At 48.9% G+C, this 27427-nt stretch overlaps 1 protein-coding gene across 4 annotated transcripts; it reads left to right on the top strand.

The window, feature by feature from the left end:
- The first annotated feature begins 1952 nt into the window (after window positions 1–1952).
- On the top strand, window positions 1953–26438 carry Trim3 (tripartite motif containing 3). 4 transcript variants are annotated; one of them, XM_063256634.1, is made up of 13 exons: window positions 1965–2133; window positions 7345–7428; window positions 10240–10405; window positions 15698–15929; window positions 16148–16299; window positions 16484–16664; window positions 17082–17814; window positions 17925–18028; window positions 22999–23166; window positions 23352–23520; window positions 23789–23859; window positions 25638–25778; window positions 25874–26438. In XM_063256634.1, exons 3-13 carry the CDS (start codon window positions 10275–10277, stop codon window positions 26024–26026), a joined length of 2235 nt encoding a protein of 744 aa, XP_063112704.1. In that variant the 5' UTR covers window positions 1965–2133; window positions 7345–7428; window positions 10240–10274; the 3' UTR covers window positions 26027–26438. The 4 variants fall into 4 exon arrangements, with proteins under 4 accessions (XP_005001715.1, XP_063112704.1, XP_005001714.1 ...); XM_005001658.4 differs by lacking the exon at window positions 7345–7428 and having other exon boundaries at window positions 1953–2107; XM_005001657.4 differs by lacking the exon at window positions 7345–7428.
- Window positions 26439–27427: the final 989 nt, after the last annotated feature.

Genomic DNA, 27427 nt, shown 5'->3' with positions numbered 1-27427 from the left:
GAAGTGCAGACCTTCATCATTCATTGACTCTTAAAAGCAAATATTTACTGAGTGCTTTTATTTGCCAGGTTCTGCGTTGGGCCCTAGGGAAACATCAGTGAATAAAACACAGTCCCTGCCCACAGTGCTTAAGGCCTAGTGAGGGATAGAGACAAGTAACTAAGCAACTACTTACTGTATAGTGATAAGTACTGGGATATAGAAGCACCATGTGCTAAGGGAGAGTGGAGGAGGGGCATCTAGGTTAGACCGTAGAGATGTGGAAGTCAACTTGAAAGTAGAGACTTAGGGGCCGGCTATTTAGCTCAGCAGCGTACACGCCTGCCTTGCAAGCAGGCAGTTGTGAGTTTGATCCCTGGTACCGATAAAAATGAAAAAGACAAAAAAAAAATTTAAAAAAGGTAGAGACTTAAAGATTGGGTGACAACTAGGGTAAGATATGTGAAGACAATAGTAATTGAGTTTGGAATTAAAAAGTGAAGTAGGCATGGTAAGAGACTGTAGGTTAAAGACGCCCTAAAGAGAGCTATAAAACCTTTTCAGCCAAAAGTGTGACAGCATAAAAAATCTAGAGTTGAGAAAATAGTTCTGAGGCTTAAAATAGTGTAGTACAGACTCCACTGCCTTTCTGGGGAGTCTGGTGACCTTTGCTCCCAACTTCACATGGGAGCACCCAGGGGTGGCAGCCAGAACTCAGGTGGATGAGACAGGCAGTTACTGTGGTTCCTCCTGCGTCAGAGTTGAGCCCAAACCTGAACCTCATGGGAGAAAACTCCCAAAGCAGTTTGGTTTCATTGAGGTACAGGTGTCGGCACATATGTTGTCCCTTGGCCAGACTGGGGACGCTTCTGAACGTTCTCTCCATCTCTGGAGGACGGGGAAAGGGGTAGCCAGTCAGCAGGTGCTCAGTATTGGGATGCACAGAAGCATCCGGTTCTTGTCATGGACACTGGAACTCCAGAAAGGCTCCCTGGGCTTTACTGAGCTGCAGTCACTGGACTGGTGCCAGACCATTAGGGGGGTCCTCATAGAAGGCTACTAGGGATTTTTTTTTCCATCCTAAGGGCACTCAGATCTCCAAATGACAGGAAGCACGACCTAAGGGCAGGGCCAAAATCTGGTTTCACCACTTCCTAGCTGAGTGATCTGGGTTAACATCCTGGTTTTTTTTCTTGTAAAACGGCTAGTAAAAGAAGCTATTTAACTAAGGTTATGACTATTAGGATAATGTATGTAGAGTGACTGGTTATTATATCTGTACATAATTAGCGCTCAGAACCTGTTATAATTGTTGTTATCTTTCACCAGGGTTGCTTTTCCGTAACGCATTGATACTGAAGTTTGCTCTGGGTCTGTGGTGTGAGGAAGGGAGTCTGAATGGTCTGAACGGTAATTTCTCACTAAGGGGCTCCTGAGGCAACTAGCGCTGAGTCAGGTTCCCCCCTGCTCAGTGAGCCTCCCTGCCCCAGAGCTCTGAGTGTTGTCCTTTCACAGCCACAAATCCGGTGGAGCTGCTCCCTCCTGCTCAGCGGAAACCAAACTAGCAAATTCCATAGGTCGGATATCCCGCACGCCCAGAAAGCCAGCGAAGGCGCCACCAGAACACAGTCAGGGCGGCCTCCCAGGCCCCTATATCCCTGCGGCCCCAGCTGCCTTTTCTTGACGGCACCTCATCCCAGTACCTGCGACCTACCACACCGCCCTTCCCGGGAGCCCTGAGGAGCTGGCGGAGATCCGGGATCCGGCTCGCTGCGCTTCCCAGCCGCGCCGCAGAGGCAGCGCCCACGGCGCCGCAGGGGCGTCCTGGGGACGGGGCGCAGGGGCGGGGATATGGGCGGGGCCTCTGCCTCGCGGGGCGGGGAGTGGGTGGGCCTTCAGCGCCGGAGTCGCCCCCTCCCCCGGCCAGTCCGCAGCCCCGCCCCAGCCCCTCCCTCCGGCCTGTGCGGCTGGTCCGGCGGCGGCGCCGGCGCGGGGACAAGCGGAGACGCGGGACGTGGGGCGGCGCCGCGGGCAGGGCCGGGCGGACGGGCGCTGGCAGCGGGGGTAGCGCGGCGGGCCCCTCCAGTGGCCGCAGTCCGGGCCTTGCCTCCCATCCTGCTCCAGCGCCGTGAGTGCGACGGGCGGGCCCCAAGGGTGCGTTGGATCTGCCAGTGTGCCCAGATCTGGGTGCGGGTCCGAGCGGCGGTGTGTCTGTCGGAGCGTCTGTGGGTGAGGGCGTGGATGCTTTTCAAAAGCTGTTCCTGCCTGTGTCCACGTGAGGCGTGTCCCTGTCCGTGAGAGCAGCGGGGGGATTCTTCGGGCTGTGGCTGCTCACGTGAGGTCCGTGTTTGCGGGGGGAGGCGCGGGTGGATGGCTGAGGGCTCCTTTTAGGAGCGTGAGATTCAGGATCCGGCGCATGTTGGCGGAGGGTGCGGACTGCTGCGGCCGAGGGACTGGAAGGAAGGGTGGGTGGGGTTGCTGAGTGGGACTCTGGAATCTCGTGGCCCAGCTTGTCCGAAGGGTCCGTTTCTCCCGGGTGCAGTCACCACTACCCCTTGCTTCTTCCTCCACCCTCTCTGGGCACCAAAGGGTCACCAGCCAGATTGGAGGATACCCTTTCCTCCCTGGCTCTGCTCTCTGGACAGGAAGCTTCATGCAGAGACTGTCTCTTGCAGCAAAGGACCCCTCTAGTTCCCCTAGAACCTGGGCCCCGCCTAGAGGATCCTAGGCCCCACCCTGGTACTGACCTCCTCCCTTCTGGCCTTGAATTCATATCCTGGGCTGCAAACATGCAGGGACAGATGGTTGCAGGTTGGAAGGGCAGGTTGCACCCATGGGAGGTCAGTCCAACTAACGGCAGGCCCTTGGGAATGTTCCTAGGGTGGGCATCTGATGTGGACCTCAGAAACTCAGGACTGAAGATAGATCCAGGTTTTCAGGGGAAGGAGATGTAGTCTTCTTCACAGGTTTACCCCTTGCCAGTTTATCCAGCTCACCAGTGCCATTCATCCTCTAAGCAAGGTTCTGGTGTGCTGCAGAATTGGAATCAGAACTGCAGGCCTGACAGGTGCCCTGCCACTCTTGGCTTGCATGCCCCCAGTGACAGAGCACTTACTACCTTCTGCTGTGGGAAATCTTCCTTATGTTAAGTTAAGGTCTTTCTCTTTGGAACTTTATTGTTATTTTCTTGGATTTTGCCTTCATCTGATGAGTGGAAAATGCAAAGATTCAAACATGGCTCTTCTGTCACCAGCGTACACTGAGTACTTTCTCTGTGCCATCCATGTATTGCCTCAGCCATTTAGGGGACAATGGTATTCTTGCCTTTAACTTAGGCAAAGGGGCCATAGTTGGGGGTAGTGCAGCCTGTGTTCAGAAAAGCAAAACCATATGGCCAGTGTAGAGGGTGTTGAAGAGGGAGTGCCATGAGTGACTTAAACTTGGCAAACATTTATGTTGGAAAGGGAGGGCAACTCTGACTACCCTGTAACATACCTAGCTTTATGGAGGAAGCTGGCATTCAAAAAACATCAAGGTAGTGTGGAATGGAATTTAATTGTGGATACAAATCAGTCTGTTTTGGGGGCCCTTACTTGAAAGGGAGCCTCAAGATTCTCAGATTTTGAAAACAAAAAGACCCCCCTCTTCCCTAATTTACAAGTAAGGGATAGGGTAGCAACTTGCCCAGGATCTTGTGTTAATGAGCAGTGGCAGTCAGAATTAGAGCCTAAATTTCTTTTTAAACCTAGGCACATTTTAGAAACAGCATCAAGGACATAGTAACAGCTTGCATCTGAATGGTGATCAAAAAGTCAGAAGTGAAAATAGGACCAGGGTTCTGGCAGGTATGGCTAAGGTGAATGGTGATATCTTTTCTGGAAATGAGAATCACAGCAGGAAGAGGGAGTCTGGGAAAATAAATTTAGTTTTGAACTAGATCCTGTGCATCATCCAAATGGAGATGTCCAAGAGACAGTTGGATGTACAGGTCTAGGTAAGAGAACCCTTAAGCACAGGACATAAGGTTTGGGACTTTTCAGCAATTGGACAGGAACTAAAACCATGAGAAATAATGAGATTGCTTAGGCAAAATATGAGAGTGAGAGGAGAAAAGACTCTAAAACAAAACTGTAGAGCTAAATATTTAAAGAATGTGCACTGGAGGAGTGACCAAAGAGCTAAGTGAAGAACCCACGTGAATCAGATCGTGCAGACATCAACTATAACCTCCACCCTTATGAATCTTGCTCTCTTGCCTGACTAGTACGCTTGTTTTCATGTTTATGTTCCTGTATACGTTATTTTTCCAGTGTACTTATTCATCTCATATTTTCCTCTCAAAACCCAGTTCAAATATCCTTTCCTTTGGAAGCCTTCTTTATTCTCCACCAGGTTAGATACTTTCTGACATCATAGTTTGAACATCAGTATCATGGTACTTCTGCTATTGTACTTGTTATGTATTGTACTTCTGTTTCCCACGCTAGTCTAAGAACTTGAAAAAATGACAGGCAATGCATTTGATTCAACTTTGTGTCACTAGTTGCCATTTAAAGGACCTGGCTCAGAGTGTGCCCAAGGAAGTTTGATTGAATGGTTCATTCATCTACTCAGTGAAGCAGTAGTGGGAAAGATTGGTACTTTGAGTTTCATCACTTTCCTTTCCTACTAGTCTTATTCAGAGCCTTCTTAGATCTGAGGACTTTATCTGATCAACTGCTTCTTTTGTTCCAGAGGAAGCCCAACAACTGTAGCCTGTAGTGATTTCTTATTTTGCTGAGAGTTGAAATGGTCAAATACACCTGGAGGCTACTGAGTAGGAGTGAGTCATTTTAGCAAGTGAGCCTAGCTGACCTCCCAAATACACTTTTTAAAATGCCTTGGTTACCGCCACATATTGCTGTGTAAATCATGTATCCTGGGAGCTTTGTTAAAGTGTAGGATGAAATTGTGTGGGAAATTAGATGCTGTTTGAGAATTTGGAGAATTTGAAAGGCCTTGAAACACCTTTTCTGTGGGGGACAGATGTCAGGAATGTAGTGGAGGTAGCACTAGCTTTCCTCTTGTTTAGCATCTACCTCTTCCTTACTTCCTTGGATCTGGCTTCCTTTTCTTCAGCTGTTGGATTAAACCTTCTCCTACAGCATTTCATAGTGACATTTTCTCCCTTGTTCTTGAAACTCTTTTTCCTTTGGCCTTCGTGACAACTGTTTTTCTTTTGTGCTTTGGCTATACCTTCTCAATATGCATTTGCCTGCTGTATCTGTATCTTAGAAATATTGGCATTCCTTGGGGCTCTGTCACAGGTGACCCTTTCTCACTACTATTTCTGGGACATGTCACCCACTGCCATGGCTTTAGGAGCTATCTGTACACCAGGATATCCAAATCATGTCTCCAGGCCAGACCTTTCCTAAGCTTCAGCCTTCCTTTCAGACCTGTCCGCTGGAACTATATGTACTACATACCTTTCAGTCATCGAGTTAAACATAGAACCTATCACTCACCCACCCAAACTGTCCTTATCTCAGTTTCTAAGCTAGAAAACTAGGAATCATCTCTACTTCCTTCTTGTCTGCCTATATAAAGCTAAGCAGTTATTAAGTTCTGTTGATTCCTCCCTATGGAAAGGCATTTTATCCTCTCTTTGCTATTCCTCCTAATCAAGGCAATCTCTTAACCTCGTTTTTTATGATAGTAATATTTATTTGACAAAAAGTGAAACTGAAGAGTGAGGGAGAAATTGAATTTGCAGAGAGAGTTTGGGCTGAGTAAAAGAGGGAAACAAGATAAAAGCACACCCTGGAGGACACAGGGCAGACTGTCATGAGGAAAGCCATGATAGCCCTTGTCCCACTACTCCTGACTCCTCTAAGCTGTTCACAACATAACATAGCAAATGTGCTGTGGACATCCTGTGCTTAAACTTCCCTTCTTCCCTACCACCAAACTTTTCCTTTGCTGTTTGGATAAAGCTTTAATCCCCTATCAGGAAGAGGTAAAGCCTAAACTCTAGAATAAGGCCAACAAAACATTGTTGTAGCTCCTGCTTATCTCTATCACATCTGTCAGTCCTCTTTGTCACAATGTGTAATGCAATGTCCTGAGACTGAAGGCACCATTCTCTCTGTAACTTAACTCATCCTGTAGCTGAAATGTAACTTTTCTTTAAGAACTGCCTTAACCTGCATTCTCTGGGCCCACCCCTGCTCTAAATCTAAGTTAGATACCTTTCTTTGTGCTTCCAGAGCAATGTGTGCGTTCCCTTCATGGTCCTCACCATAGTGCATTGCAGTAACCTATTTATTACCAGATTGTAGAATCTGTGAAGGCTGAGCCATGATAAATTATTTTTGTATCCCCAGCAGAAATGTTTAGTGAATGCTGAATGAGAGAATGAGGCGCCTGTGGAACTCAACTATAAAGGATGGGTGGGGCGAGGCATGCAGGAGTGTCAGAGGGCAGGTCAAGGTGGGTGAAATCCAGCTCTTAAGTCTTAAGATCCTCCCAGGTCTCTCCGGTGATAAACAGTTCATGTGAACCACTGCCTATTGAGGGCAGCTCTCCAGAGCACAGTGGGATTGGAGAAGTGGGCCTAACGAGAGGAAGGGAATCTCAGTTTCAGGCTGGGTTAAGGCCTCACAGATGTATGCCCAGTTAGTCTGGGTGGGGAACTGAAGCAGGAAGGGGAAAGCGGGGAGGAGTTGTAGGTTCCTGGATGTAGCCCAGTCCCCGCCTCTATGTGACAGGCTAGGAAAGCCTCTGGGACTTGGAGATAGGTGGAGCCTGACATCCAGTTGCCCAGCAGGGCCCAGCAGACCACGCCTGTTCTTGTAGCCCTCTCCTGCACCAGACAGAAGCTTCAGTTTGCCTCTGGTGTCCTCATCTAATCTGCCTTTTCTCCTGCTGTGTTGTCTGGTGTTAAGTCTCTGGATTCAGAAGCCATTATATCTGGAGACCTTATTGCAGTGCCCACACCAGGAAAGGATGTTTCAGGCACATGGCCTCCCCACTTTACCCATATCCACCCTCATACAAAGTAAGGCACATGGAACTTGGCCCTTTCTTCCTTCCCTGAACCTGGACTGGCCCCTGCAGTGACTGATTGATTGATTGATTCATTCATTCATTCATTGTCTTTAAGAGGTCCACAGGGATCTAATTGGGTACAGCAGTGGAGACCTGGTCTTAGTTACTGCCTATTATTTTTCTGCCTTCCCCTGTGTTCACTTTATCTCCTGTTCATTCTTCATTCTGACCTGGCTTCTGCTCCTGCCACTTGACAGCCAAATCTGGAAGATATTCTTCAGTTTTTTTTTATCTTATTCCACTTTGTTGTTTGTTTTGTTTTGTTTTCTGAGATAGGATCTTGAATTTACAAATAGCCCAGGCTGGCCTTGAACTTGGAGTGAGCCTTCTGCCTCAGTCTCTCAAGCGCTGGGATTACAGGTATACACCACCACATCCAGCTCCTTTTTTTTCCTTGAATGGTCTCTCCCTTGACTTCATTGGTTCTGCACTCTCTGTGTCCCTCCACTCCTCTGAGGTCTCCTTAGTAGCCTTTGCTGGCTCAGCTCCTTCATGCCTAATCCTTTTAGCACTCTCCACTCTGTCAGCAGGTGGGCTCATCCAGTCTTCCTTGCTTTAAATGCCATTAATGTGCCAGTGATTCCAACTCAGTAAGCAGCACAGAATTTTCCCTTCAGCTCCCATATTCTGTTCCTTAGTTGATAGCTCTACTAAGACATCAAAGAGATGTCTAAAACTTAGCATACATAGAATAGAATGCCCCCAAACAGCTCCTCTGCAGCCTTTTCAGTCTGTTCAGTCTGTTCAGTCATGGTCCACCATTTGCTCAAGTGAGAAACCTGGAAGTCATAATTGACAGTTCTTTTTCCTTTCTCACATGCATTCCATCATGGTATCCTTTTGATTCAGCCTCATGAATACTTCTCAAGAGTGGCCCAACTTTCTGCCTGTACCGCAGGCTTTGTTAGTACTCAACATCATCTTACCTGAAAAATTGTGATAGCTCTCTCCCTGACTCAACCCTTACTTCTCCTCCCCTCCCCATTCTCATAGTTAACAGAATATCCCTCTGCTCTCTCCCTTCTGCCCTCTTGCTTTTCCCTCCCTTCATTTTTTCCCACACTGAGCTGTATGCTCAGCTCTTTTTTTTAAACTTTGAGACAGTCTTTGTTAAGTCTTTTTTTTTTTGTACCAAGAATCAAAGTTATGACTTTGCACTTCCCGGCAGGCGCTGGTGCCACTGAGCCGTATCCCCGGCCCTTGCTAAGGTCTTAAATTGCCCTGACTGGTTTGAATTTGTAATCCTCCTGCCTCAGCTTCCCAGAGTGCTGGGATTACACATGTGTGCTGCCATGCCCAGTCTACCAGAATACCCTCTAATTTATTTTTATTTACTTGTAAATTGCATCATCCTGTCTCTCACATTAAAATAAAAGCACATCTTAACATGCTGTACAAGTTTTCTTGTACTCTCATCTCTGATAATTTCCCAAACTCACTTCCTGCTTTTATTCACTTTGCTTCAAGCACATGATCCACATTTTCAACAAGCCTCCTGTCTAAGAACCTGCATATGCTTTTCTTCAGTCTGGAATGATTTTTCTCACTGATTCCCTGTTCTCTTTCCTTACCCTTTCCATTTTTATCCCCTAAAGCTTTGCTTAAGTTCCTTGCTTGGGATCCCTTCCCTGATCACCCAGTCAAGAGTGTTCTTTCTCGCTGCATCCTTTCTTTTCTTTATTGTATCTCCCTGCTACTAATTTGTAATTATATATTTACTTGTTACTTTTAAAATATCTGCATCACCTCTCCATAACAAAGACAGTGGCCATATCTGTTTTATCATTATATTCCCAGAGTTTGTACACACCAGGCACTTAGTAAATAAATCTTTGTTGGATTAAATGCTAGATTTATTTAGTGGATATGAATCAGTCTTTATCCAGCTCCCTGCTAAATGGTAGAAATGAAAAGAATAAAATGCCTTCCCTGAAAAATACTGCAGGGAATGGAGGAAGCAGGCAAATAAGAAAAAGATGGGATAGTGGATAAGGTTGGAGTTAATATGGGGTGTTAAGGGACACACAGAGCACCTACCTGAGGCTCTGGAAAATCAAGGGAGTCCTTCTAAAGAAAGTACAGTTTATGGGAGAGATAAGCAGGCATCAGGTAAACATCACCCAGGCCTGGAGGAGGGAAAGAGGCAGAGTGAGCAGAATATGTGACAGCCCAGAAGAAAAAGAGAACATAGAGTTTTCCAGGAACTGATTAGGCATGGCTGATCACAGAGTCATGGAAGGTATAAGACAAAGTGGGACTTTAGACTTTATCTTCTGGATCACAGAAAGGTGCTGAAGTAATTTAAAAAGGAAGTAGCCACCAATTGCATCTGTGTTATAGAATACTCCCTCTGGATTAGAAGGTACAGAGAGGAGGGGGGACACCCCTAGGAGGCTGTTGCATTCCAGGGGAGAACTGACACTGGCCTGGATTGACTGTAGCTTTGGGGCTGGGAGAAGGAGATAAGATTCTTGGGAGGAGCTGGGTGTGGTGGTGCACACTGGGCCCTAGGGAAGCTGAGGAAGGATTATCCCGAGTTCAGGGTCAGAGTTCAAGGCCAGCCTCAGCTATGTAGTAAATTCAAGCTAAACATGAACTGCATAGCAAGACTCTGTCTCAAAAATAAAACATTCTGGGAAGGCAATCCTGACCTTGATGTTGATAAGCGCAAATCCAGACAACTGTACTGAGGAGGGTCTAGGAAATGGGTCTGTGGAGAGAGGAACTGCAGACAGCCAGCAGAGAGACTCCATCAGAAAGACTTCTTGGTGACATGTCAGTTCAAATGGACATCCTTGTAGCATACATTCAACATACATTATATCCTGTTCTCAAAAAATAATTTGAGGTAGGGATTATTATTTGTGTACTTACAGATTAGGAAACAGGCTTAGAAATTTTTTTTTAGTTGTCCAAGGAAGGTCACATATTTGGTGAGAGAGAAGGGAGGCAGGCATGAAAGTCAGGCTAAACCCCAAGTCTGTGTTTTGAAACTGAGCACCATTCTCTGAGTTCGTGTAGCTCCCCACTGTACCCCACTCCTTCCAATCCTTGCCATGTCCTCCCCTGCCAGGAAAATGGGTACATTTCTCTGAATGGAATTCAAGTGGTGAGATTTGTATGGGGAGAGGAAGTGCTGGCCCTTGCTACTGACCATCTCTCTGTACACAGGCTGGTGTGAGTGGCAGGAGCCATCTGTGGTCACCATGGCAAAGAGGGAGGACAGCCCTGGCCCAGAGGTACAGCCAATGGACAAGCAGTTCCTGGTGTGCAGTATCTGCCTGGATCGGTACCGTTGCCCCAAGGTTCTGCCTTGCCTGCATACCTTCTGTGAGAGGTGAGGGTGGATGTGTGTGTACCCATGATTGAGAGGTGAGGGAAATATGACCATGTGGAAGGGAAGCAGGCACCCAACCTGTAGGGTTTGGGTGCAAGCACCTGTAAGAGGACCAGAAGCTCCTAACACTGGGCTAAGTTTTCTGCATGGAATAGGGCTTTATTTGCCCCTTCCCTATTCCCAAAGCAACTTTCCACATCACCCAAGGCTTAACCAGCTCTGGTGCCTGCAGTTTGTGATTAGTGAGAGGATATTTGATGCTAAGTCTTCCCAACCTCATTGTGCTAGATATTAAGTGAAAGACAGTGTCCCCCAGCTTCTAACCATCCATCATTGATTCACCAAATATTTATTTAAGAGCAGCTGCTATATAACCAGACCATGTGGTCTGAGGGAATGTGTCAAGTAAGAGTCTGGAAGAAGCCCTGTGCCTGGACTAGAACAAGTATGATTGAGAGAAGCCTGGCATGAAGCTGGAGTGAGAAGTGGAGACTGAACTATGTGGAGCTGCTCAGACTCTTAGGAAATTCTGCCTTTATCCTGAGGCCACACGAAGCTTTCACGTAGTTTTTTGCATGATCATATCTGAATGTTGGCCATATTTTCTCTGCAACCCTCATAGCTGTGTCCTGGATGTCCTGAGTCTCTTCACCATTTCCTCCAGCCACACTTTCTCCTGCCTCCACTGAAACCTGGCTATGCCTAGGGACATGCCTTCCTTCCCAGCCCTGCTCTTTGAGGTTCTAGCTCCCCAGACCCCTTATCCTCATCAGCAGGAAATGGTCTCAGCCTTCCCATCCATTAAGGTTCTTTCATCAATGTGGGGACTTCATTACCCACTTAGGCCTCCTAGTTTTTGACCATTTCTCCAAAGATATCACACATCAGTTGCACTCTCCCAACCATGACCTCCATCTTCTAGAATAATGCTGCTTCTGTGGTCATCACAGCCAGCCTTCCCCTTTTGGCTCCCATTACCCAGCTGCCACTGTGTCATCTTTGACTCACTTGGAAGGCTGGCCCTTTTCTCCCACACCAACTTCACCTTGCCTTCTGTTTCTTTTGTTCGCATCCTAGATCCTGTGGCTGATCACCTGACACTGTGACACTATGGCCCCCACAGTTCTCACATCTTTGCTTTATTACATCGGTGCCATATAAGCTGTAATTGACATCTCTGAAGTTTCTCCTGTGCTCAAATCACTGATCACTCCTGTAGGAAAATCAATCTCTAGAAATTACAAAAACAATAACTACAGTGCATTGATTGCTCCCTGTTTGCCAGGGACTCTAAGTGATTTACATGTATTGATTTACTTACCTCACTAGAGGCACTTTATTATCCCCATTTTAGAGAGGCGGATACTAAGGTTCAGAGTCATTAAGTAATTAAGAAATACATCTGAGACTATACCACATGTAAAAAGCTGAGATGTAAATCCAGGTTTGATTTCAGAGCCTTCATTAATTTATCCATTGGTCTCAAGCAATCAAAGTTTATGCTGTGGCCAGGGATTTAGCCCAGTGGTGTAAATTCCTGCCTGGCAAGCACAGGGTCATGAGTTCGATCCCTGGTACAAAAAAAAAAAAAGTTTATGCTGTACTGGTCAGTGGTGGACAGTAAACAAGGAAATAACAAGTGCTGTAGCTTTTGCCAAACGTTTTATAGTAAACAAAAGGAGTCAGTGAGGATGGTTGAGCTGGGGACTTTCTAGGTAGTTGCCAGGGAAAGCTTCATTGAGGAGTGACATTTGATCTGAGTCTGAGAATGCAAAGAAACAGACATATGCAGATCGTGCCAGGCAACAGAAAAATCCATACAGAGACCTAAAGGAAGAAGTAAACAGGATCAGAAAAGACACCAGTGTGTTTGGCTGACTGAGGAGGACACCAGGAGGTGATGGATTCAGTCAGGACAGCTCATGGGGGCACCTTGTAGGCTTCAGAAGAGTATATTCATTTTATTCAAAGTGCAACAGGAAAACTGGGGACTTTTTTATAGCAGGAAGTAATTTGATATAAATTTGATTTTTTTTTTTCAAATGCTCACCCTGGTTGTGTGGAGAATGTATTGTAGAAGAACAAGGGTGAAAACAGTTTGGAAGCTATTGCAAGGCAGGTTTGCTCAGCCAATGGGACAAAGTACTGGTAAGTTAGAAAGTGCTTTGCAGGAATAATGCCAGAGTCAGCACACCTGGAAGAGAGCTGCAAGGGACAGAGTGGGAACGTAGGCATCAGAGTTGTATCACAGTCAGTCGATGGGATGTGGGTGGTGGTGAGAGCATAGGAGTGGATAGCAGAGGTGTCGTGTAGGAAAAGATCACTGAAAGTGAGAAAGTCAGGGAACTGAAGAATCATGGTGAGGGACCGGTCATCTTGTAAATGTCAGCCACTGAGAAGGACTCCGGGATGTGTGTGTGTTACGGAGGGTGACTCAGGAGAAAGACTTCAGCAAATGGAGGAGTGACTATTGGGTCAGTGAATACAGTAACAAGGAAGAGGGTATGGCCAGAAGGCATGAGCTTCAAAGCTGCTGAAGACAAATAGAAAGTCCCAGTTGGGCAGAAGGAGAACTCAACCCCACCTTCTGGCCCTAAGGAATGTGGAGTATGAGACAAAAACTACACCACTTGAGAGGACTGAAGGAAAAGTAGGTCACAATTAAATAAGTTAATATTTGTGAAGCACTTAACGTCATGCCTGACACCTAGTGTCTGCTAAATTTTAATTAAATCAAGAGCAAAGGGTATAGGGAACATGAAGAGAAGAGATTGAGGGAATGGGAGGCTTTGCACCATATAGATCTTCCTCTGCAAAGTCAGGGTCTCCAGACCCAGCCGCCTGCTGTGCAGTGTTTGTAGTAAGCTGCCTCCCCACTCCCTTCCATGACTAATCCCAGTCCTCACCAATGTCCAGGCCCCTTCCTCCTCCTCTCTCTGTGGCTGGTCTTGCTGAGCAGTTTAGGGACTGTTTCTTTGACTGCCCCATGTGCCTCCACATATACCTCTTTTCCCCTTCCCGCCATCAGAGGATGGTGTCCTCTCTTCTCCCTCTGGCCAACCCAAGCCACTCCCTGACCTCTCAGGTCTTAGGCTGCCCCTTTCCTAGTCTCTTCTGCCTCTCCCTCTCTACCGGGTCCCTCTCCATTTATAAATATGCTCACAACTCCCATGACAAACAAAACTCTGTCCACCTCAGTGTCATCCAGCCCTTAATCCCCCTTCCTACTCATTCTCCCAACTTTCACTCTTCAGCTTGAATCAGTCAGGCTCCCCCCCCCCTACACTTTTATAACAGAAGAAAGCACCCTCATATCTGCAAATTCAGTGGGCATTTTCAGTTCTTAGTCTGCCTGGGTCCTCAGCCTCTCTCTTCCCTCAGGGCTTCTCATTCCCTTTGTCAGGACTCACTTTGCTGCCCTGTCACTGTCACTCCTCCTGTCTGTCTGCCTATCCTCTCTGCTCTCCTTGTTAGAGCAATGCTCTGTCCCTCTCTTAGCACTGTCTACCCCTTTTCCTCTGATCTCATCTTCTCCCTTAACTACCAAAGCTCACTCAATGTTAATGGCACCTGCATCTCTATTTCTAACCTGCCTTCTCTCTAGCTAACTGGAATTCCACTATATCACCACCATCCACTCAGGTACCTAAACGTGCAAGTTAGGACCCAATCAAGACTCACCTGTCTCCCTCTTCATACCTAATCAGACAACACTTCCCATCTGCTCAACTTCTAAAATCCTTCTCAATTCCGCTCCCACCTCAGCTTGTTGCCGGGTTATTATAACCCAGCTTTGCTTTCTGTTTAAATCTAGGCCCCAGTCCTTACTGGCTTCACTACCTTAGACTACTCGCCCCTTTCCGAGCCTGTGTCACCCTCCTTGTCTGCTGTTTGTTCCTTTCACACTCACCCCTCCACACAAAGTGGAGCTTCATAAAGCACAAATCTGGCTGTACCAATCTCCCATGGCTCCCAGTTACTGCTGGGATTAACGTCTAAGCTCCTTAACTTCGCTTGCTGTTCCTTGCCTTGGACTTTGTCACCAGTCACATCAAACCGCTTTTAGCTCTCTGTGCCCGAGCTGGTTCTTGCTGCCTTCTGTATTTGGAACACCCTCCTCCTTCCCCTGCACTTTCTCTGCTCAGGCTGACAACGGTCTACCCAGGAGGATTTCATTTATATCACTTCTGATGCCTTTCCCAGCTACCTCCTTGACCTACCTACCCCGACCTGAGCCAGATGCATTTCCTCATGGCTGCCTCTCTTGCATTCTTTGTGTTAGTGATAAGTATGGCAGTGTCAGGAGCCTATCGTATATAGCACTTTGGTTGAGTCACATGTTTCACATTTAATCTTCTTTACATGTAATCCTCTGACAACCCTGCGAAGTCTGCACTGTCTCTATCTGACAGAGGAAGAGCCCTTGACTTGTAAAGGTGACCTGTCAAGGGTCACAGAGTCTAAGAGCTCACTGCTGGGAGTTGAACCCAGGCGGCCTAACTCCAAGACCCAGGCTCTCAATCATTACAGTATTTATTTTTTAAATTCTGTATTTCTGTAATGTTTTCCCTGAAGACTAGAACTATTTTAGGGGCAGTCACTTGTGCCTTACCTTTTTTGCTTTTTGATACAGGCTCCCGCTATATAGTTCAGGTTGGCTTTCAACTCACTATGTAGCCCAGGATGGCACCAATTCTCCTGCCTCAGCCTCCTGAGTGCTAGGACTATAGGCTTGTGCCACAACACTCAACAGTCATTGTGCTTTATCTTTTTATCCCTAAGCTTGGCGCAAATTTGGCAAGAAGAGGCAGTCAGTAAACATTTAATGAGTTAGAGGAAGTAAGGCTAGTTGCACTTTTTTTTTTTTGAGACAGGTTCTATATTACATAGTTCAGGGAGGCCTTCAACTCACTGTGTTGCTCAAGCTGGCCTTACACTCACAGTGATCCTCCTGCCTAAGCCTCCTAAGTGCTAGGATGACAGGTATGCACCACACCTGGCTGGGTGCACATGTTCTTGAGGTTTTGTAGACACCTATGAAAGGCAAGCATGTTTGTGCACATCATGAGACAGATGTTCTGAGAGAGGCTTGGGTTTCTACAGTCATGAATGCCCTTTCACATCTGCTGCTAGATGCGGGGTGTGTGTCAAGGAGAGAGGTTCAGAGCAGAGTGTAACGGCACACCTGTGAAAGGGTGTCCACACCTGCCACTGTGGGATGAGGACTGGTATCTTGCTACTGCACCATCCCTTCTCCCTCTTTTTCTCCTTTTCCTCCTCATCTCTGGCCAGATGCCTCCAGAATTACATCCCTGCCCAGAGCCTGACGTTGTCCTGTCCAGTGTGCCGGCAGACGTCCATCCTCCCCGAGCAGGGTGTCTCGGCACTGCAGAACAACTTCTTCATCAGCAGCCTCATGGAGGCCATGCAGCAGGCACCCGACGGGGCTCATGACCCCGAGGACCCTCACCCCCTCAGTGCAGTGGCTGGCCGCCCTCTCTCCTGCCCCAACCATGAAGGCAAGGTGGGCCCAAGCGAGGCCCAGTGAGGCCAGGGCTTGGGGTGGGAGGAGGTAGGGAGGCGCTGGTGGGCCAAGTGGCTGAGGAGAGAGGTGATTCTCTGGATCAGTGGTCCAGGTAGGGGTGCACTCAGATGGTGGGAATGGGGAGGGAAGCTGGGAAGGGCAGGGGCAGAGACAGGTGGTGGCTGGCTGTTGCCTCATGGGAGTCCTTGTATCGCCAGACGATGGAGTTTTACTGTGAGGCCTGTGAGACAGCCATGTGTGGTGAGTGCCGTGCAGGGGAGCACCGGGAGCACGGCACGGTGCTGCTGCGGGACGTGGTGGAACAGCACAAGGCGGCGCTGCAGCGCCAGTTGGAGGCTGTGCGTGGCCGGTAGGCAGTGGGCAGGCATCTTGGCAGGGGAGGGCGGGGGCCTGAGGAGTGGAGAGAGGAGCCTGGGAAGGGCAGAAATAGAAGTCTTCAAGTAGCCTAAGCAGGGGATCTCCCAGAGGGCAGCAGGCAGGGTCCCCAGGGGAAGAGGATGCTTTCCCCTGGCCTGAGACATTTCCTTTCCCAGGCTGCCACAGCTGTCTGCAGCCATCGCCTTAGTCGGGGGCATCAGCCAGCAGCTGCAGGAACGCAAGGCAGAGGCCCTGGCCCAGATCAGCGCAGCCTTCGAGGACCTGGAGCAAGCGCTACAGCAGCGCAAGCAGGCTCTGGTCAGCGACTTGGAGAGCATTTGCGGAGCCAAACAGAAGGTGTGCCTACTTTCCTGGCCTCCCCAGCACACTTCCTTTCTCCAGCCTCTTTTCTGCCTGATGATGTGGCCCCTAGATGCTGCTGGCATCTACATCCTCTGTCTGTACCCCAACCCACCATTAGGTTTCTTCTGTGCCTTGCAGTAGTACTTACTCCAAGCGCCTCAGTGACCTGAGAGACTCCCTCGTGCCAGTGTTGTAGCTTAGTGATAGAGGCCCTAGGTTTGATCCCCAGTACAATAAAAAAGAAGAAGAAAGTTCACAGTGTATCAGAGACTATGACCATTCAGTGTGGCAGATCCCGTAAGCCAGTGTGTGAGGTTCTAAGAAAGGCAGGGATGGACTGCAAGTTACACTGCACCTTTTGGCCATTGAAAGCAGGCCTGTTTGGTCAGTACCCTCCCCTCTGCTCCACAGGTGTTGCAGACCCAGTTAGACACACTACGCCAGGGGCAGGAACACATTGGCAGCAGCTGCAGCTTTGCGGAGCAGGCACTGCGCCTGGGCTCGGCCCCGGAGGTGCTGCTGGTGCGTAAGCACATGCGAGAGAGGCTGGCGGCCCTGGCAGCTCAGGCCTTCCCGGAGCGGCCACATGAGAACGCACAGCTGGAACTGGTCCTTGAGGTGGACGGGCTGCGGCGGTCGGTGCTCAATCTGGGGGCGCTCCTCACCACCAGCGCCACTGCACACGAGACAGTGGCCACGGGTGAGGGCCTGCGCCAGGCGCTGGTGGGCCAGCCCGCCTCACTGACGGTCACTACCAAAGACAAGGACGGACGCCTGGTGCGCACGGGCAGCGCTGAGCTGCGTGCGGAGATCACAGGCCCTGATGGCACACGTCTCCCAGTGCCAGTGGTGGACCACAAGAACGGCACATATGAGCTGGTGTACACAGCACGCACCGAGGGCGAGCTGCTGCTCTCGGTGCTCCTCTACGGACAGCCTGTGCGTGGCAGCCCCTTCCGGGTTCGTGCCCTGCGTCCCGGGGATCTGCCGCCATCCCCGGACGATGTGAAGCGCCGGGTCAAGTCTCCAGGTGGTCCAGGTAGCCATGTGCGCCAGAAGGCGGTGCGTAGGCCCAGCTCCATGTACAGCACAGGTGGCAAACGGAAGGACAACCCGATCGAGGACGAGCTCGTCTTCCGCGTTGGTACAGATGGCCGCGGGTGGAGCTAGATGGGGGCGGGCTGAGACACGGGGTTAGTATGCGGAGGAGTGGGAAGTTCAAACCAACCTGGGTGAGTTTTCCTTTCCCCACAGGCAGTCGTGGAAGGGAGAAGGGTGAATTCACCAATTTGCAAGGTGTGTCTGCTGCTAGCAGTGGCCGCATAGTGGTAGCAGACAGCAACAACCAGTGTATCCAGGTAAGCACCTTTACAAAACTCCCAACCAGCAGGTGAAACCTGAAAGAGGAAACCCTACAGGTAGTACTAGTCCTTACAGAGTATGGAGTCAAAGCACCACGCACACCCATATGCTACCCAGGACCTTCAGTCAGGAGCTGGGAGTTCTTATGTTGGCAGCCTCTATCTCCCATGCCACGCTTAGGTAGATCAGTACCTAAGAATCTGCTTTATTCCTCTTTTCCGTCTGTACCTCACTGCCTAGCTCATTCTCTCCCCCTTTCTCCTAGTGGTCAGGGTGCAGACTGGCCCTTCCCTGCTGTCTTCCAACACCAGCCCAACTCTAGAGTGTATGTTACCTGCCTAGAGTCTCCACAATCATCTGGTTGGTTAGACGCTTAATTAGGGGTAACTTGACCAAAAAGGCCAGCTTCCGGTGGCCAAGAAGTGTAGTGTAACTTGCGGTCCTCTCTGCCTCTCTTAGAGCCTCACACACCAGCTTAAGGGAACTGCCATACTGAATGCCCATGTTCTCTGATGCACTGTGAACTTTTTTTTTCCTTATTCTTTTTTTGTACTGGGGATCAAACCTAGGGCCTCTATCACTAAGCTACATCCCCAAGTTTAATTTTTTAAAAAAATTTTTGCAAAGTTATCCAGGCTAGACTCAAGTGTGATCCTTCTTCCTCAGCCTCCCATGTAGCTGGGATTGCAGGCATGTATCATAGAACCTGGCACACACACACACTCATCTGTTTCTTTATTTTGGCAATACTGTGGATTGAACTAAGGGCCTTGAGTATGCTACAGCAAACTACATCACTAGCAATTACAGTGCCCTTTTAAAAGCTGAGAATCATGGATTTTTCTCTGCTCTCTGTAGTAAGGCAGAACCATGTACAGTGGGCCTTAGTATTGTAGACATTGTAGCAGTTAAAAGCTGAGGCTCTGAAACCAGACACCTGGGCTTGAATCCTGGCTCAGCCGTGTACTAACGTGTCATGTGACCTCTTTGAGCTGTAGTTAACTCATGTATAAAATTAGGAAAAGCAGACCTCAGGGTTGCTGGAAGTATTAAATGATGCAGTGCACTATACTTGACACCTACTGAGTTTCCTAATGTTAGCTGTTGTGAGAAACGTCACTGTCCAGGTGGAGGCTATGAACAAAAAGCAAGGTGGGAAAATGCTAGGCAGGATGCTTTAGGGACCTAGAAGGATCCTAGGGTGGCTCTATTGGGAACTGGGTGTGGCTGAGGTCAGATTGTAAATCATTTTGATTTTATATTGCAGGGTATTGTTTCTAACTGCCAAGTACTTCAGTTTTAGGAAACATTTTATTGAGTGCCAAACCTTTCCCTTGAGGATCCTTTTCGCCACCCCTTTGCATTTAAACTTCCTGACCCTGCCTGGCCTGGCCCTCAATCCAGCTCCTCCGTGTTAGCTCCTTCTTGATCTCCTTTTGACCTAGCAGGCTAAGGTGCCAGGGCCTCTTCCTTGACCAGATTCCCAGCACTGCCGGCCTCCTATTTCTATCCTGTAGCTAAGGGTGGAGGACTGGAGTGGGCAGTGTAGCACAGGGAGGTGTTTGGGCCAGCCTGGGTGGTAGGAGTAGGGCTGATGCCAGGGCTGCACTGATGTGACCTACCCACCCCCTCCTCTCCTTCACCTTGGGCTGGGGATGCCTCCTGGTACAAAAATGAGGTGCAGGACACCTTTCCTATTGCACACTCACTTGGTTGTTCACATGCACAGAAATGAGTGCTATTAGTAGATCACAGTGGTGATCACCTATAGCCCCAGCATTCTGGAAGGCTGAGGCAGGAGGATCAAGAATTCAAGCACATCCTGGGCAACTTAGAGACAGTGAGATCCTGTCTCAAAATGTTTTGTTTTGTTTTAAAAAGGATTGGGAGTGTAGCTTAGTGTGAAGGCTCTAGGTTCAATTCCCAGTACTTCATAGAAAGAGCGGTGAAGGAGAAAGACAGAGAGACACCGAGACAGACCCTCATGAGAAGCTGTGTTAGAGTGGGCTATTGAAGGGGAAGGCCTGGCGTAGCCCTGTCTGTGTCTTCAAAGCACCTGCTATTCCTACAGCACTCCTCCTCCTCGTCTTTCTTCTCCCACTCCACTCAAACCTGCTAACTGCTAGGAGCCTGGCTCTTGGGTTCCCCTACTGAGTATCTGCCTCTCTAACTCTGAGGCTGGTGTCACCTGGGCTCCCAGATGGAGCTGAACCCCCTTACGTTTGTTCAGGAGGGGTGGACTCCTTGAGAACTTTTCTTCCTTTAGACGCTTCTGTTATGGAGGACGAGGCAGAGAGAGGAACTACACTAATAGAGCACAAAAACTTTGTAGTTTTGAATGAAGAATTTGATTTACATATATTACTTCTGTATGTCATTTCTTTATGTTACTGTCATTTACCCAAAACTTTTATCAGCTTTTTTTTCCCTTCTTTTTGAGACAAGGTTTCAATATGCAGTTCAGGCTGGCCTTGAACTCACTTTGTAGCCCAGGCTGGCGTCTAACTCAGTGATCCTCCTGCCTCAGCTTCCTAAGTGCCAGGGCTATAAGCATGTGCCACCATGCCTAGCTACCAGCTCTTACATGAATACTCCCCTGATTTTCAAGTAAAATATTAATCCTGTTCTTTTCTGACCTCCCTTAGCTTTTTGCCATGGTAATTCACACTTTACTGAAATTAGTGGATTTGTTTTTATGTCTTCTTGTATTTTGTACTTGGGTGGTTTGGTGTTTTGTTTTAGTTTCTCTTCCCACTAAGGTCCCTGAAATCAAGGATGTGCTTTTACTACTACTGTGGTATAAGAGAGCAGTTTGGTTGTTACCAAACCAGGACGTCCACAGATTTTAGAAATACTGATAGAGCAAATATGGCAGATTTTGATGAGCTGCCAGGTTTGGGGTGGGCTGGGAGGGTGGACTGAGAGTGGTAGAACTTGGTGGGCTGGAGCAGGGGTTGCTTGAGATTGTGATAGAGCATTCAGTCAAGATTCCAGGTCAGGCCCAGGTCTGAGCTAGGGAATTCATTTGTTTGTTGAATGTCTGCTGTGTGCCCAAAGCTATACCAGTGCTGAAAATACAACACCAAACAAAATATGCTGTCATCACTCCATGTAGGGCTTGCATTTGTAGAAGACACACAGATATTTAAGTTAGCTAGTCACAAAGTGACAGCTGTTGCGAACAGAGGTGTAAAACATGTATTACAAGAACCTGATTACCAGCCTGGGCTACAAAATGAGCTTAAGGCCAGCCTGAACTGCATAGCGAGACCCTGTCTCAAAAAGACAAAAAAAAAAAAAAAAAAAGAACCTAATTTAAAAAAAACAAACAATCTAATTTTATGTGTATATGTTATTGCAAGCATGGGAGTTTCTTCAGATCTGAAGAAATGATATGGATATTCTGAAAGTCTAAAGATGATGCCAGGCATGGTGGCACATACCTGTAATCCCAGCCCTAAGGAAGCTAAAATGAGAGGATGTAGAGTTTGACGCCATCTTGGGGCTACATAATGAGACCTTACCTCAAAAACCAGTAAACCAAAATGAGTAGGAGTTGGCCAGGTATAAGGATGGTAAGAGATAGGGTGGGGCGAACAAGACCTCCCAAAGCCTCATCATCATGAGTCTGACACTGAGCTGCTCAGTCTGGCAGAGACAGATGTGCTGCATCGTTGCTGGTCTGGTAGCTCCTTTCAGCCCACCTCAGTTTTATTCTCTGACCCATGGAAACTCAATTTTCACATTGCTAAGCACCGTCCTGACACAGAGGACCACTGCAAGCCCAGGTGCTGTCTGGTTGGCCAGGTGGGGCCTTGCTGGAAGGTCTGCCTGAGGAGGAAGTGATATCTGTCGGTGGGTCCAGTTTAAATGCCTGCAGAGGTTTAAGAGATGGGAGTGAGGCTGGGACAGGGAGCTTAGTCCAAGGGCAGAGCAGGTCTGGATCCAGGACCAAGGTCAAGGCCGAAACCCAGAACTTGAGTTCTTCAAGGTGGCTCCTGGCTTTGATTCATCTCATGTCCTCGAGCCTAACAAAGCAGAGTATAGGAGAATTATCCAGTGAGTAATATTCTGGCTGCAAAGAAGAAGCCAGAAGTCATAATCTAAGAGGCAGGGAGGATTAAAGGTGCTTTGAGGATGATGAAAGCTGAGCATGTTGGGTAGCTAAGGTGGAACAGAGGAGAAGGGAGAGGTGAAAAGCTTTACCCTATCCAGGCGGAAATTATCTTGTCAGCCTCATAGGCTGAGATCTCTATGTACTCTCTCCTTCCTTACCTGCCCCTTTCCAGTCATGCTACACAGCCCGGTTGAGTCTTCCATGTGTCTCTTGACTCCATTACTTCCCTCCAGTCTGGCTTGGTACAGGCTGTCAGGATTTCTCACTGGACTCCCGGAGCAGCCTCTGACTCTTGGCCAGCTTCCAGTCCTAACTCCTCTCTGCAGCCACAGTGTTCTTTCATAAAGCTAATCTGATGTTGTCCTGCTTTGCCCAGAAATTTTCAGTGACTCCTCATTACACCCAGGATGAACCCCAGCTCCTGTTGGTCACCTGAGTCCTCCCTGCAGTCCAGGCACACAGAACAGGTCCTTGAGCAGTGTCCATCCTGGGCTTTGTGCCTTTGACAAACTGTACTGTTTCCTCCTCCTCTCTGGGCTGACTGGGGTTTGTCATCGGGCATCCTTACTAGGCTGTTAGTTCAGGTATCCTTTCTCTTGGTGCTTTTCCTCGTCATTCCCTTGTACCCCTTTACACACCCTCAGTCTCCTCCCTGTCTCTGCTGCATGTTCCCTAAGGTCTGCTGCCGTATTCAACTCCTCTGTCCCCCTGGCATGGTACCAGTGAGTGCTGGTTGAATGAATGAATGAATAATGGGATGGGGTCTCTTTCCTTGGGGTCTTGCTCCGGTCCCTCTGTGCCCATAGTGTTTTCCCTTCCCCTGCTCCTTCCCTTGCTCCTTTGCTCCAGGTTTTCTCCAATGAGGGTCAGTTCAAGTTCCGTTTTGGGGTCCGAGGGCGCTCACCTGGGCAGCTGCAACGCCCCACAGGCGTGGCAGTGGACACCAATGGAGACATTATTGTGGCCGACTACGACAACCGTTGGGTCAGCATCTTCTCCCCTGAGGGCAAATTCAAGGTGAGAGGCTGTGGTGGCTGCACTCTGTACCCTGGGGAGCAGCTCAGTGGACCATGCTAGTGCCTCCTAGTGGTCCGTGCACAGAGTGATGCAGTCCTGCTCACTGGTTCTTACCAGCTTTGATATCAGGCCAGGACTGCTCTCCCCACAGTCAGGGTAAGTCCCTTCTGATGTCCCTTCTACAGACCAAGATTGGAGCTGGCCGCCTCATGGGGCCCAAAGGAGTGGCTGTGGACCGTAATGGACATATCATTGTGGTTGATAATAAATCCTGCTGCGTCTTTACCTTCCAGCCCAATGGCAAGCTGGTTGGACGTTTTGGGGGCCGTGGGGCCACTGATCGTCACTTTGCAGGTATGGGAGAACAAATCTAGGATCACTTCTGATACTTCAGTCCCAGAGAACTCCCCTGGACACCCTCACCCTGAAAATCCCTTTTGTATCTTGGTCCTAGAGATCTCCCCTTTTCAATACCCTCGTTTCTTTATCCCAGAGATGTTTTGTCTCAGCCTTGGTGATCCCAGTCCTGTCCTAACACCCTGGCTTTTATCATTCCAGATCCTCTTCCCTCACCCTCCCAGTACTTCAGCTTAATGGCTTCAAGACCACTTTCTGTTTTCAGGGCCCCATTTTGTAGCTGTGAACAACAAGAATGAGATCGTAGTAACGGATTTCCATAATCATTCAGTGAAGGTCAGTGTCTGCCCTACTCCTGTGACCACTGTCCCAACCTCCTTTTCTCATCCACAGTCTCCTTCCTCCTCCTTGAAGTCATTCCTTGAACAAATAAACATTTATGCCATGGCTACTTTGTCCCAGGCACGATGCTAGAAGCGGGAATACTCTGATGAGCAAAGCAGAAACATTCTCCATCTTGGTTATTGCCCAGTAGGGAAGAGAAGACAATAACCAGATGAAAATAATGATGTGACAGACGGGGAGGTACAGGGAACTTGGGAGGACAAAGCAGAAGCATTTGTTTGAGGGGAGGACATGAAGCCTAAGTGGGAATTAACCAGGAGATAAAGAAGGAGGAAGGTGTTTGAAGCAAAGGGCACAGGATCCAGCAGGAGGTGGACACCCTTGTGGTGTGTTCTAGAAACCAAATGTAGCTATGCGTGGTGGCACACACCTGTAATCCCAGCACTCTGGGAGCTGAGCAAGAGGATTGCAAGTTCAAGTCCAGCCTGTGTAACTTTTGAGATCCTGTCTGAAATGAAAGGGCTGGGGATGGCTCAGTGCAAATGCCTTGGGTTCGATCCCCAATATCCCCCTCACCTCCTGCCCAGCAAACCAAACAGTAATTCAGAAAGGGTATGAAGGGATTGGGGCAGGGTGAGGACGAGGCTTGTGTACCGTGCTGAGGGGCCTGCTGCCTTCCCAGGAACTACCGGTATCCTTGAAGGATTGCAGATAGGGAGGGAGTAATGCAATCCTGCATATCTTAGATCACTGTGGCTCAAGACTAAAGGTAGGAAGATCAATCTTTTGTAGTATCTTAGGTGAGAAGTGATAAAGCTGGGTATGGTGTGCACACCAGCACTTGGGAGGCCGAGGCAGGAGGACCGCTGTGAGTTTGAGGCCAGTCTGAACTACATAGTGACTGTCTCAATAACAGCAGCAATGACAGAATGAGTCCCTGAGCCATGATAAAGCTGTGGCAGTGTAGCAGTGTATACATAGGGTACACATTCCAGAGAGAAGTTGGAGAAAAAAAATCAACATTTGCATTAATTGGTCAGTTCTCGCAGCAGAGAAGAAGGAGGAATGAAGAATGTCTCATGGAAACTGGATGGTATTAGGACAGAAAGGAAAAGTAGGGGTACAAGCTTAACGGCACAAGTTTATTTCAGAACAAACATGAGAGGGACCACTCTGGCACTAGAGACCAGACCAGAAACTCTCATATAGGCTGTGGGGTCTTTTGTAGGGTCATGAGCATAAAAATAGGAGGGCTCTGGAAGGAGAAAGTCACAATGGGATTTTCAGGGGGAGAGTGCAGTACACAGGAGTTGTAGCTATCCACCCCAGAAGAAGGCTTGAGGATGCAGAAGTAGTTGCGTGTTTTTCAAGAGCAGGGCTGAACAGTGGCATTAGAGGGTGGAGCTGTGCTTACTGGGCCTGTTGACCCGTGACAGTGCATCTGCAGCAGGTGTGAAGGTGTAGCAGGGGAAAGGGATTTAAAGTGGCCTCTGCCTAGGATGGTGATGGTCAGGTTCCTGTCCTAGTTACTGAGGTAGAGAACTTGGAACAGCTGTGTTCCCTGGAAAGATGTGCTGTGCCTAGTGGATGTCACCTAAGGTGTCCAAGAGGCAGTAAGCATGGATGTGAAGCCTGGGAAGAAGGTCTGGGCTACAGCTACAGATCTGGAGGGCCTTGGTTCTTGGTATGCATGCACGCACCCAGTCTTCCTCTAGTGTCTGCTCCTTCTGGAGGCCAGGTGCCCAGTCCCTAGCCCCTTCCCTCACCAGGTGTACAGTGCCGACGGAGAGTTCCTCTTCAAGTTTGGCTCCCATGGAGAGGGTAATGGCCAGTTCAACGCCCCTACAGGAGTTGCCGTGGACTCCAATGGGAACATCATCGTGGCCGACTGGGGCAACAGCCGCATCCAGGTGAGCAGCTCCCAGGGATGCCTGGGAGTGAGATTTTTGCTGTACCCCTTCCCCAACAGCCCCTCATCTGCCTGACCATTCCACTCCTTCCCCAGGTGTTCGACAGCTCTGGCTCCTTCCTGTCTTATATCAACACATCTGCAGAGCCGCTGTACGGCCCACAAGGCTTGGCGCTGACCTCTGATGGCCACGTGGTGGTGGCTGATGCTGGCAACCACTGTTTTAAGGCCTATCGCTACCTCCAGTAGCTGCACAGGGGCCCTGCCTGGCTCATGGAGGGATGGACCCAGGGGTGATTGGACAAGAGGGTCTGGCTGGGAGGTGGGCCAGACCTGGCAGCACTGAATGTGGGCCGTGGGCGTGGGTATGCCCGGTGCCCTCCCTTTCCTCCCCTGCTCCACGGTTGCACTTTATTTATTCGGTTCTTGCTTTGGTGACTGAGTGAGCCTGGACTGTGGTCCTGAGGATGTGTGCAGAGCCTCCCCTCCCCCTACATACTTCCCCTCCTCCCTCAGTCTGCTCTCCGCCCCCAGCCTGGGGCCAGAACAGCCTCTTACTCCAGGATAGAAGTCCCTCTGGTTGTCTCCCTACCACCCCGTCACACTGACAGAGACAGCAATACCCCACCCCACATCCGTATTAAATAAATGTCTTCGCCAAGATGTTTGTTGTTGGGTTCTTGTGGGGTGCGGCTGTGAGAGGGTCCTAGGGACTGGCTCTCCACTGGAAGATGGGTGAGCAGGCACATAGGACCCAACTTTGCCAATGAGTCTTGGTGTTTTGAAACTTTAGGAAAGGAGAGCAAGGAGAGGGTGAAAGCTTGAGACCCTGAAAAACCTGCAAAATCCTCATACCAAGGTTTTGCATTTTTGCATGTTTTGGAGGAATAGGCAAGCCTTTTGCCTCTCTACTCTGGGGCTGAGCAGGAACAGGGGATACCCGGAACAAAGCCAGCAGGGAGAGCGTTCCAAGGTATGGAAGTAACCTTTTGAAGCTCAGGCCTGGTCTAAGGACTTGAGGCCAACCCAGGTGGAAGCTGGGCATGGGAGACCCAGTGGCTAACTAAAGTGCTAACCAGATCAAGATCAGGATAGGAGGGGGTACCCACAGATCAGTGGGAGACCATGGGAACTTTGTGGAGATCAGAAGCTATTACTTGGACCACAAGGCAGCCTTGTTTATATTTATCTTTGGCATCCTTTCGGGTTTATACCCGATAGAGTGCTGACCCATCCCTTGCTCTCTGTCTTGAAGTTGCAGCCCTTTCCTCACAGTGGAAGGAGGATCCTTACAACCCCCTCCTGCACTGGAATCTTAGTTTGGATTCCAGTTCCAGAGAATTAAAAGCAGCATTCAGTGACCTGAAAGATAAGCCAATAGGAACCCTTGATTTTTTCTTCCTTACAAAAGACTGAAGCTCATGGAAACAGGTCATGTTGCTGATGAAGAGTGGAGGCCAGACTTGAGTCTGTAGCTGTCCTGCTCCTAACTGGTAAATTGTAGCATGTTATCCTATGCACTGGCTGAGAAGGCACTCAGAATCATTTGGGAGATGCTGGGTCTGGAAACCTGCTCATGAGTGGTCATGGAAGCTATCAAGACCTTGCCTGAGACAATATTATTCCTGGGCTCAGGATAGGAGGGGCTGC

This window comes from Cavia porcellus, unplaced genomic scaffold (assembly GCF_034190915.1).
Source record: "Cavia porcellus strain 051 isolate PalLab524CR breed Dunkin Hartley unplaced genomic scaffold, mCavPor4.1 scaffold_9, whole genome shotgun sequence".
Lineage (NCBI taxonomy): Eukaryota > Metazoa > Chordata > Mammalia > Rodentia > Caviidae > Cavia > Cavia porcellus.
This window is presented reverse-complemented; position numbering and strand designations above follow the sequence as displayed.

Excerpts from the sequence above, each read along its gene's own strand:
- Trim3 (XM_005001658.4), top strand. The coding sequence starts at position 10,275 with ATGGCAAAGAGGGAGGACAGCCCTGGCCCAGAGGTACAGCCAATGGAC. Across the intron at positions 10,406-15,697 it reads CTGCATACCTTCTGTGAGAG|ATGCCTCCAGAATTACATCC; the intron begins GTGAGGGTGGAT and ends ATCTCTGGCCAG. Across the intron at positions 25,779-25,873 it reads GGGGCAACAGCCGCATCCAG|GTGTTCGACAGCTCTGGCTC; the intron begins GTGAGCAGCTCC and ends CTCCTTCCCCAG.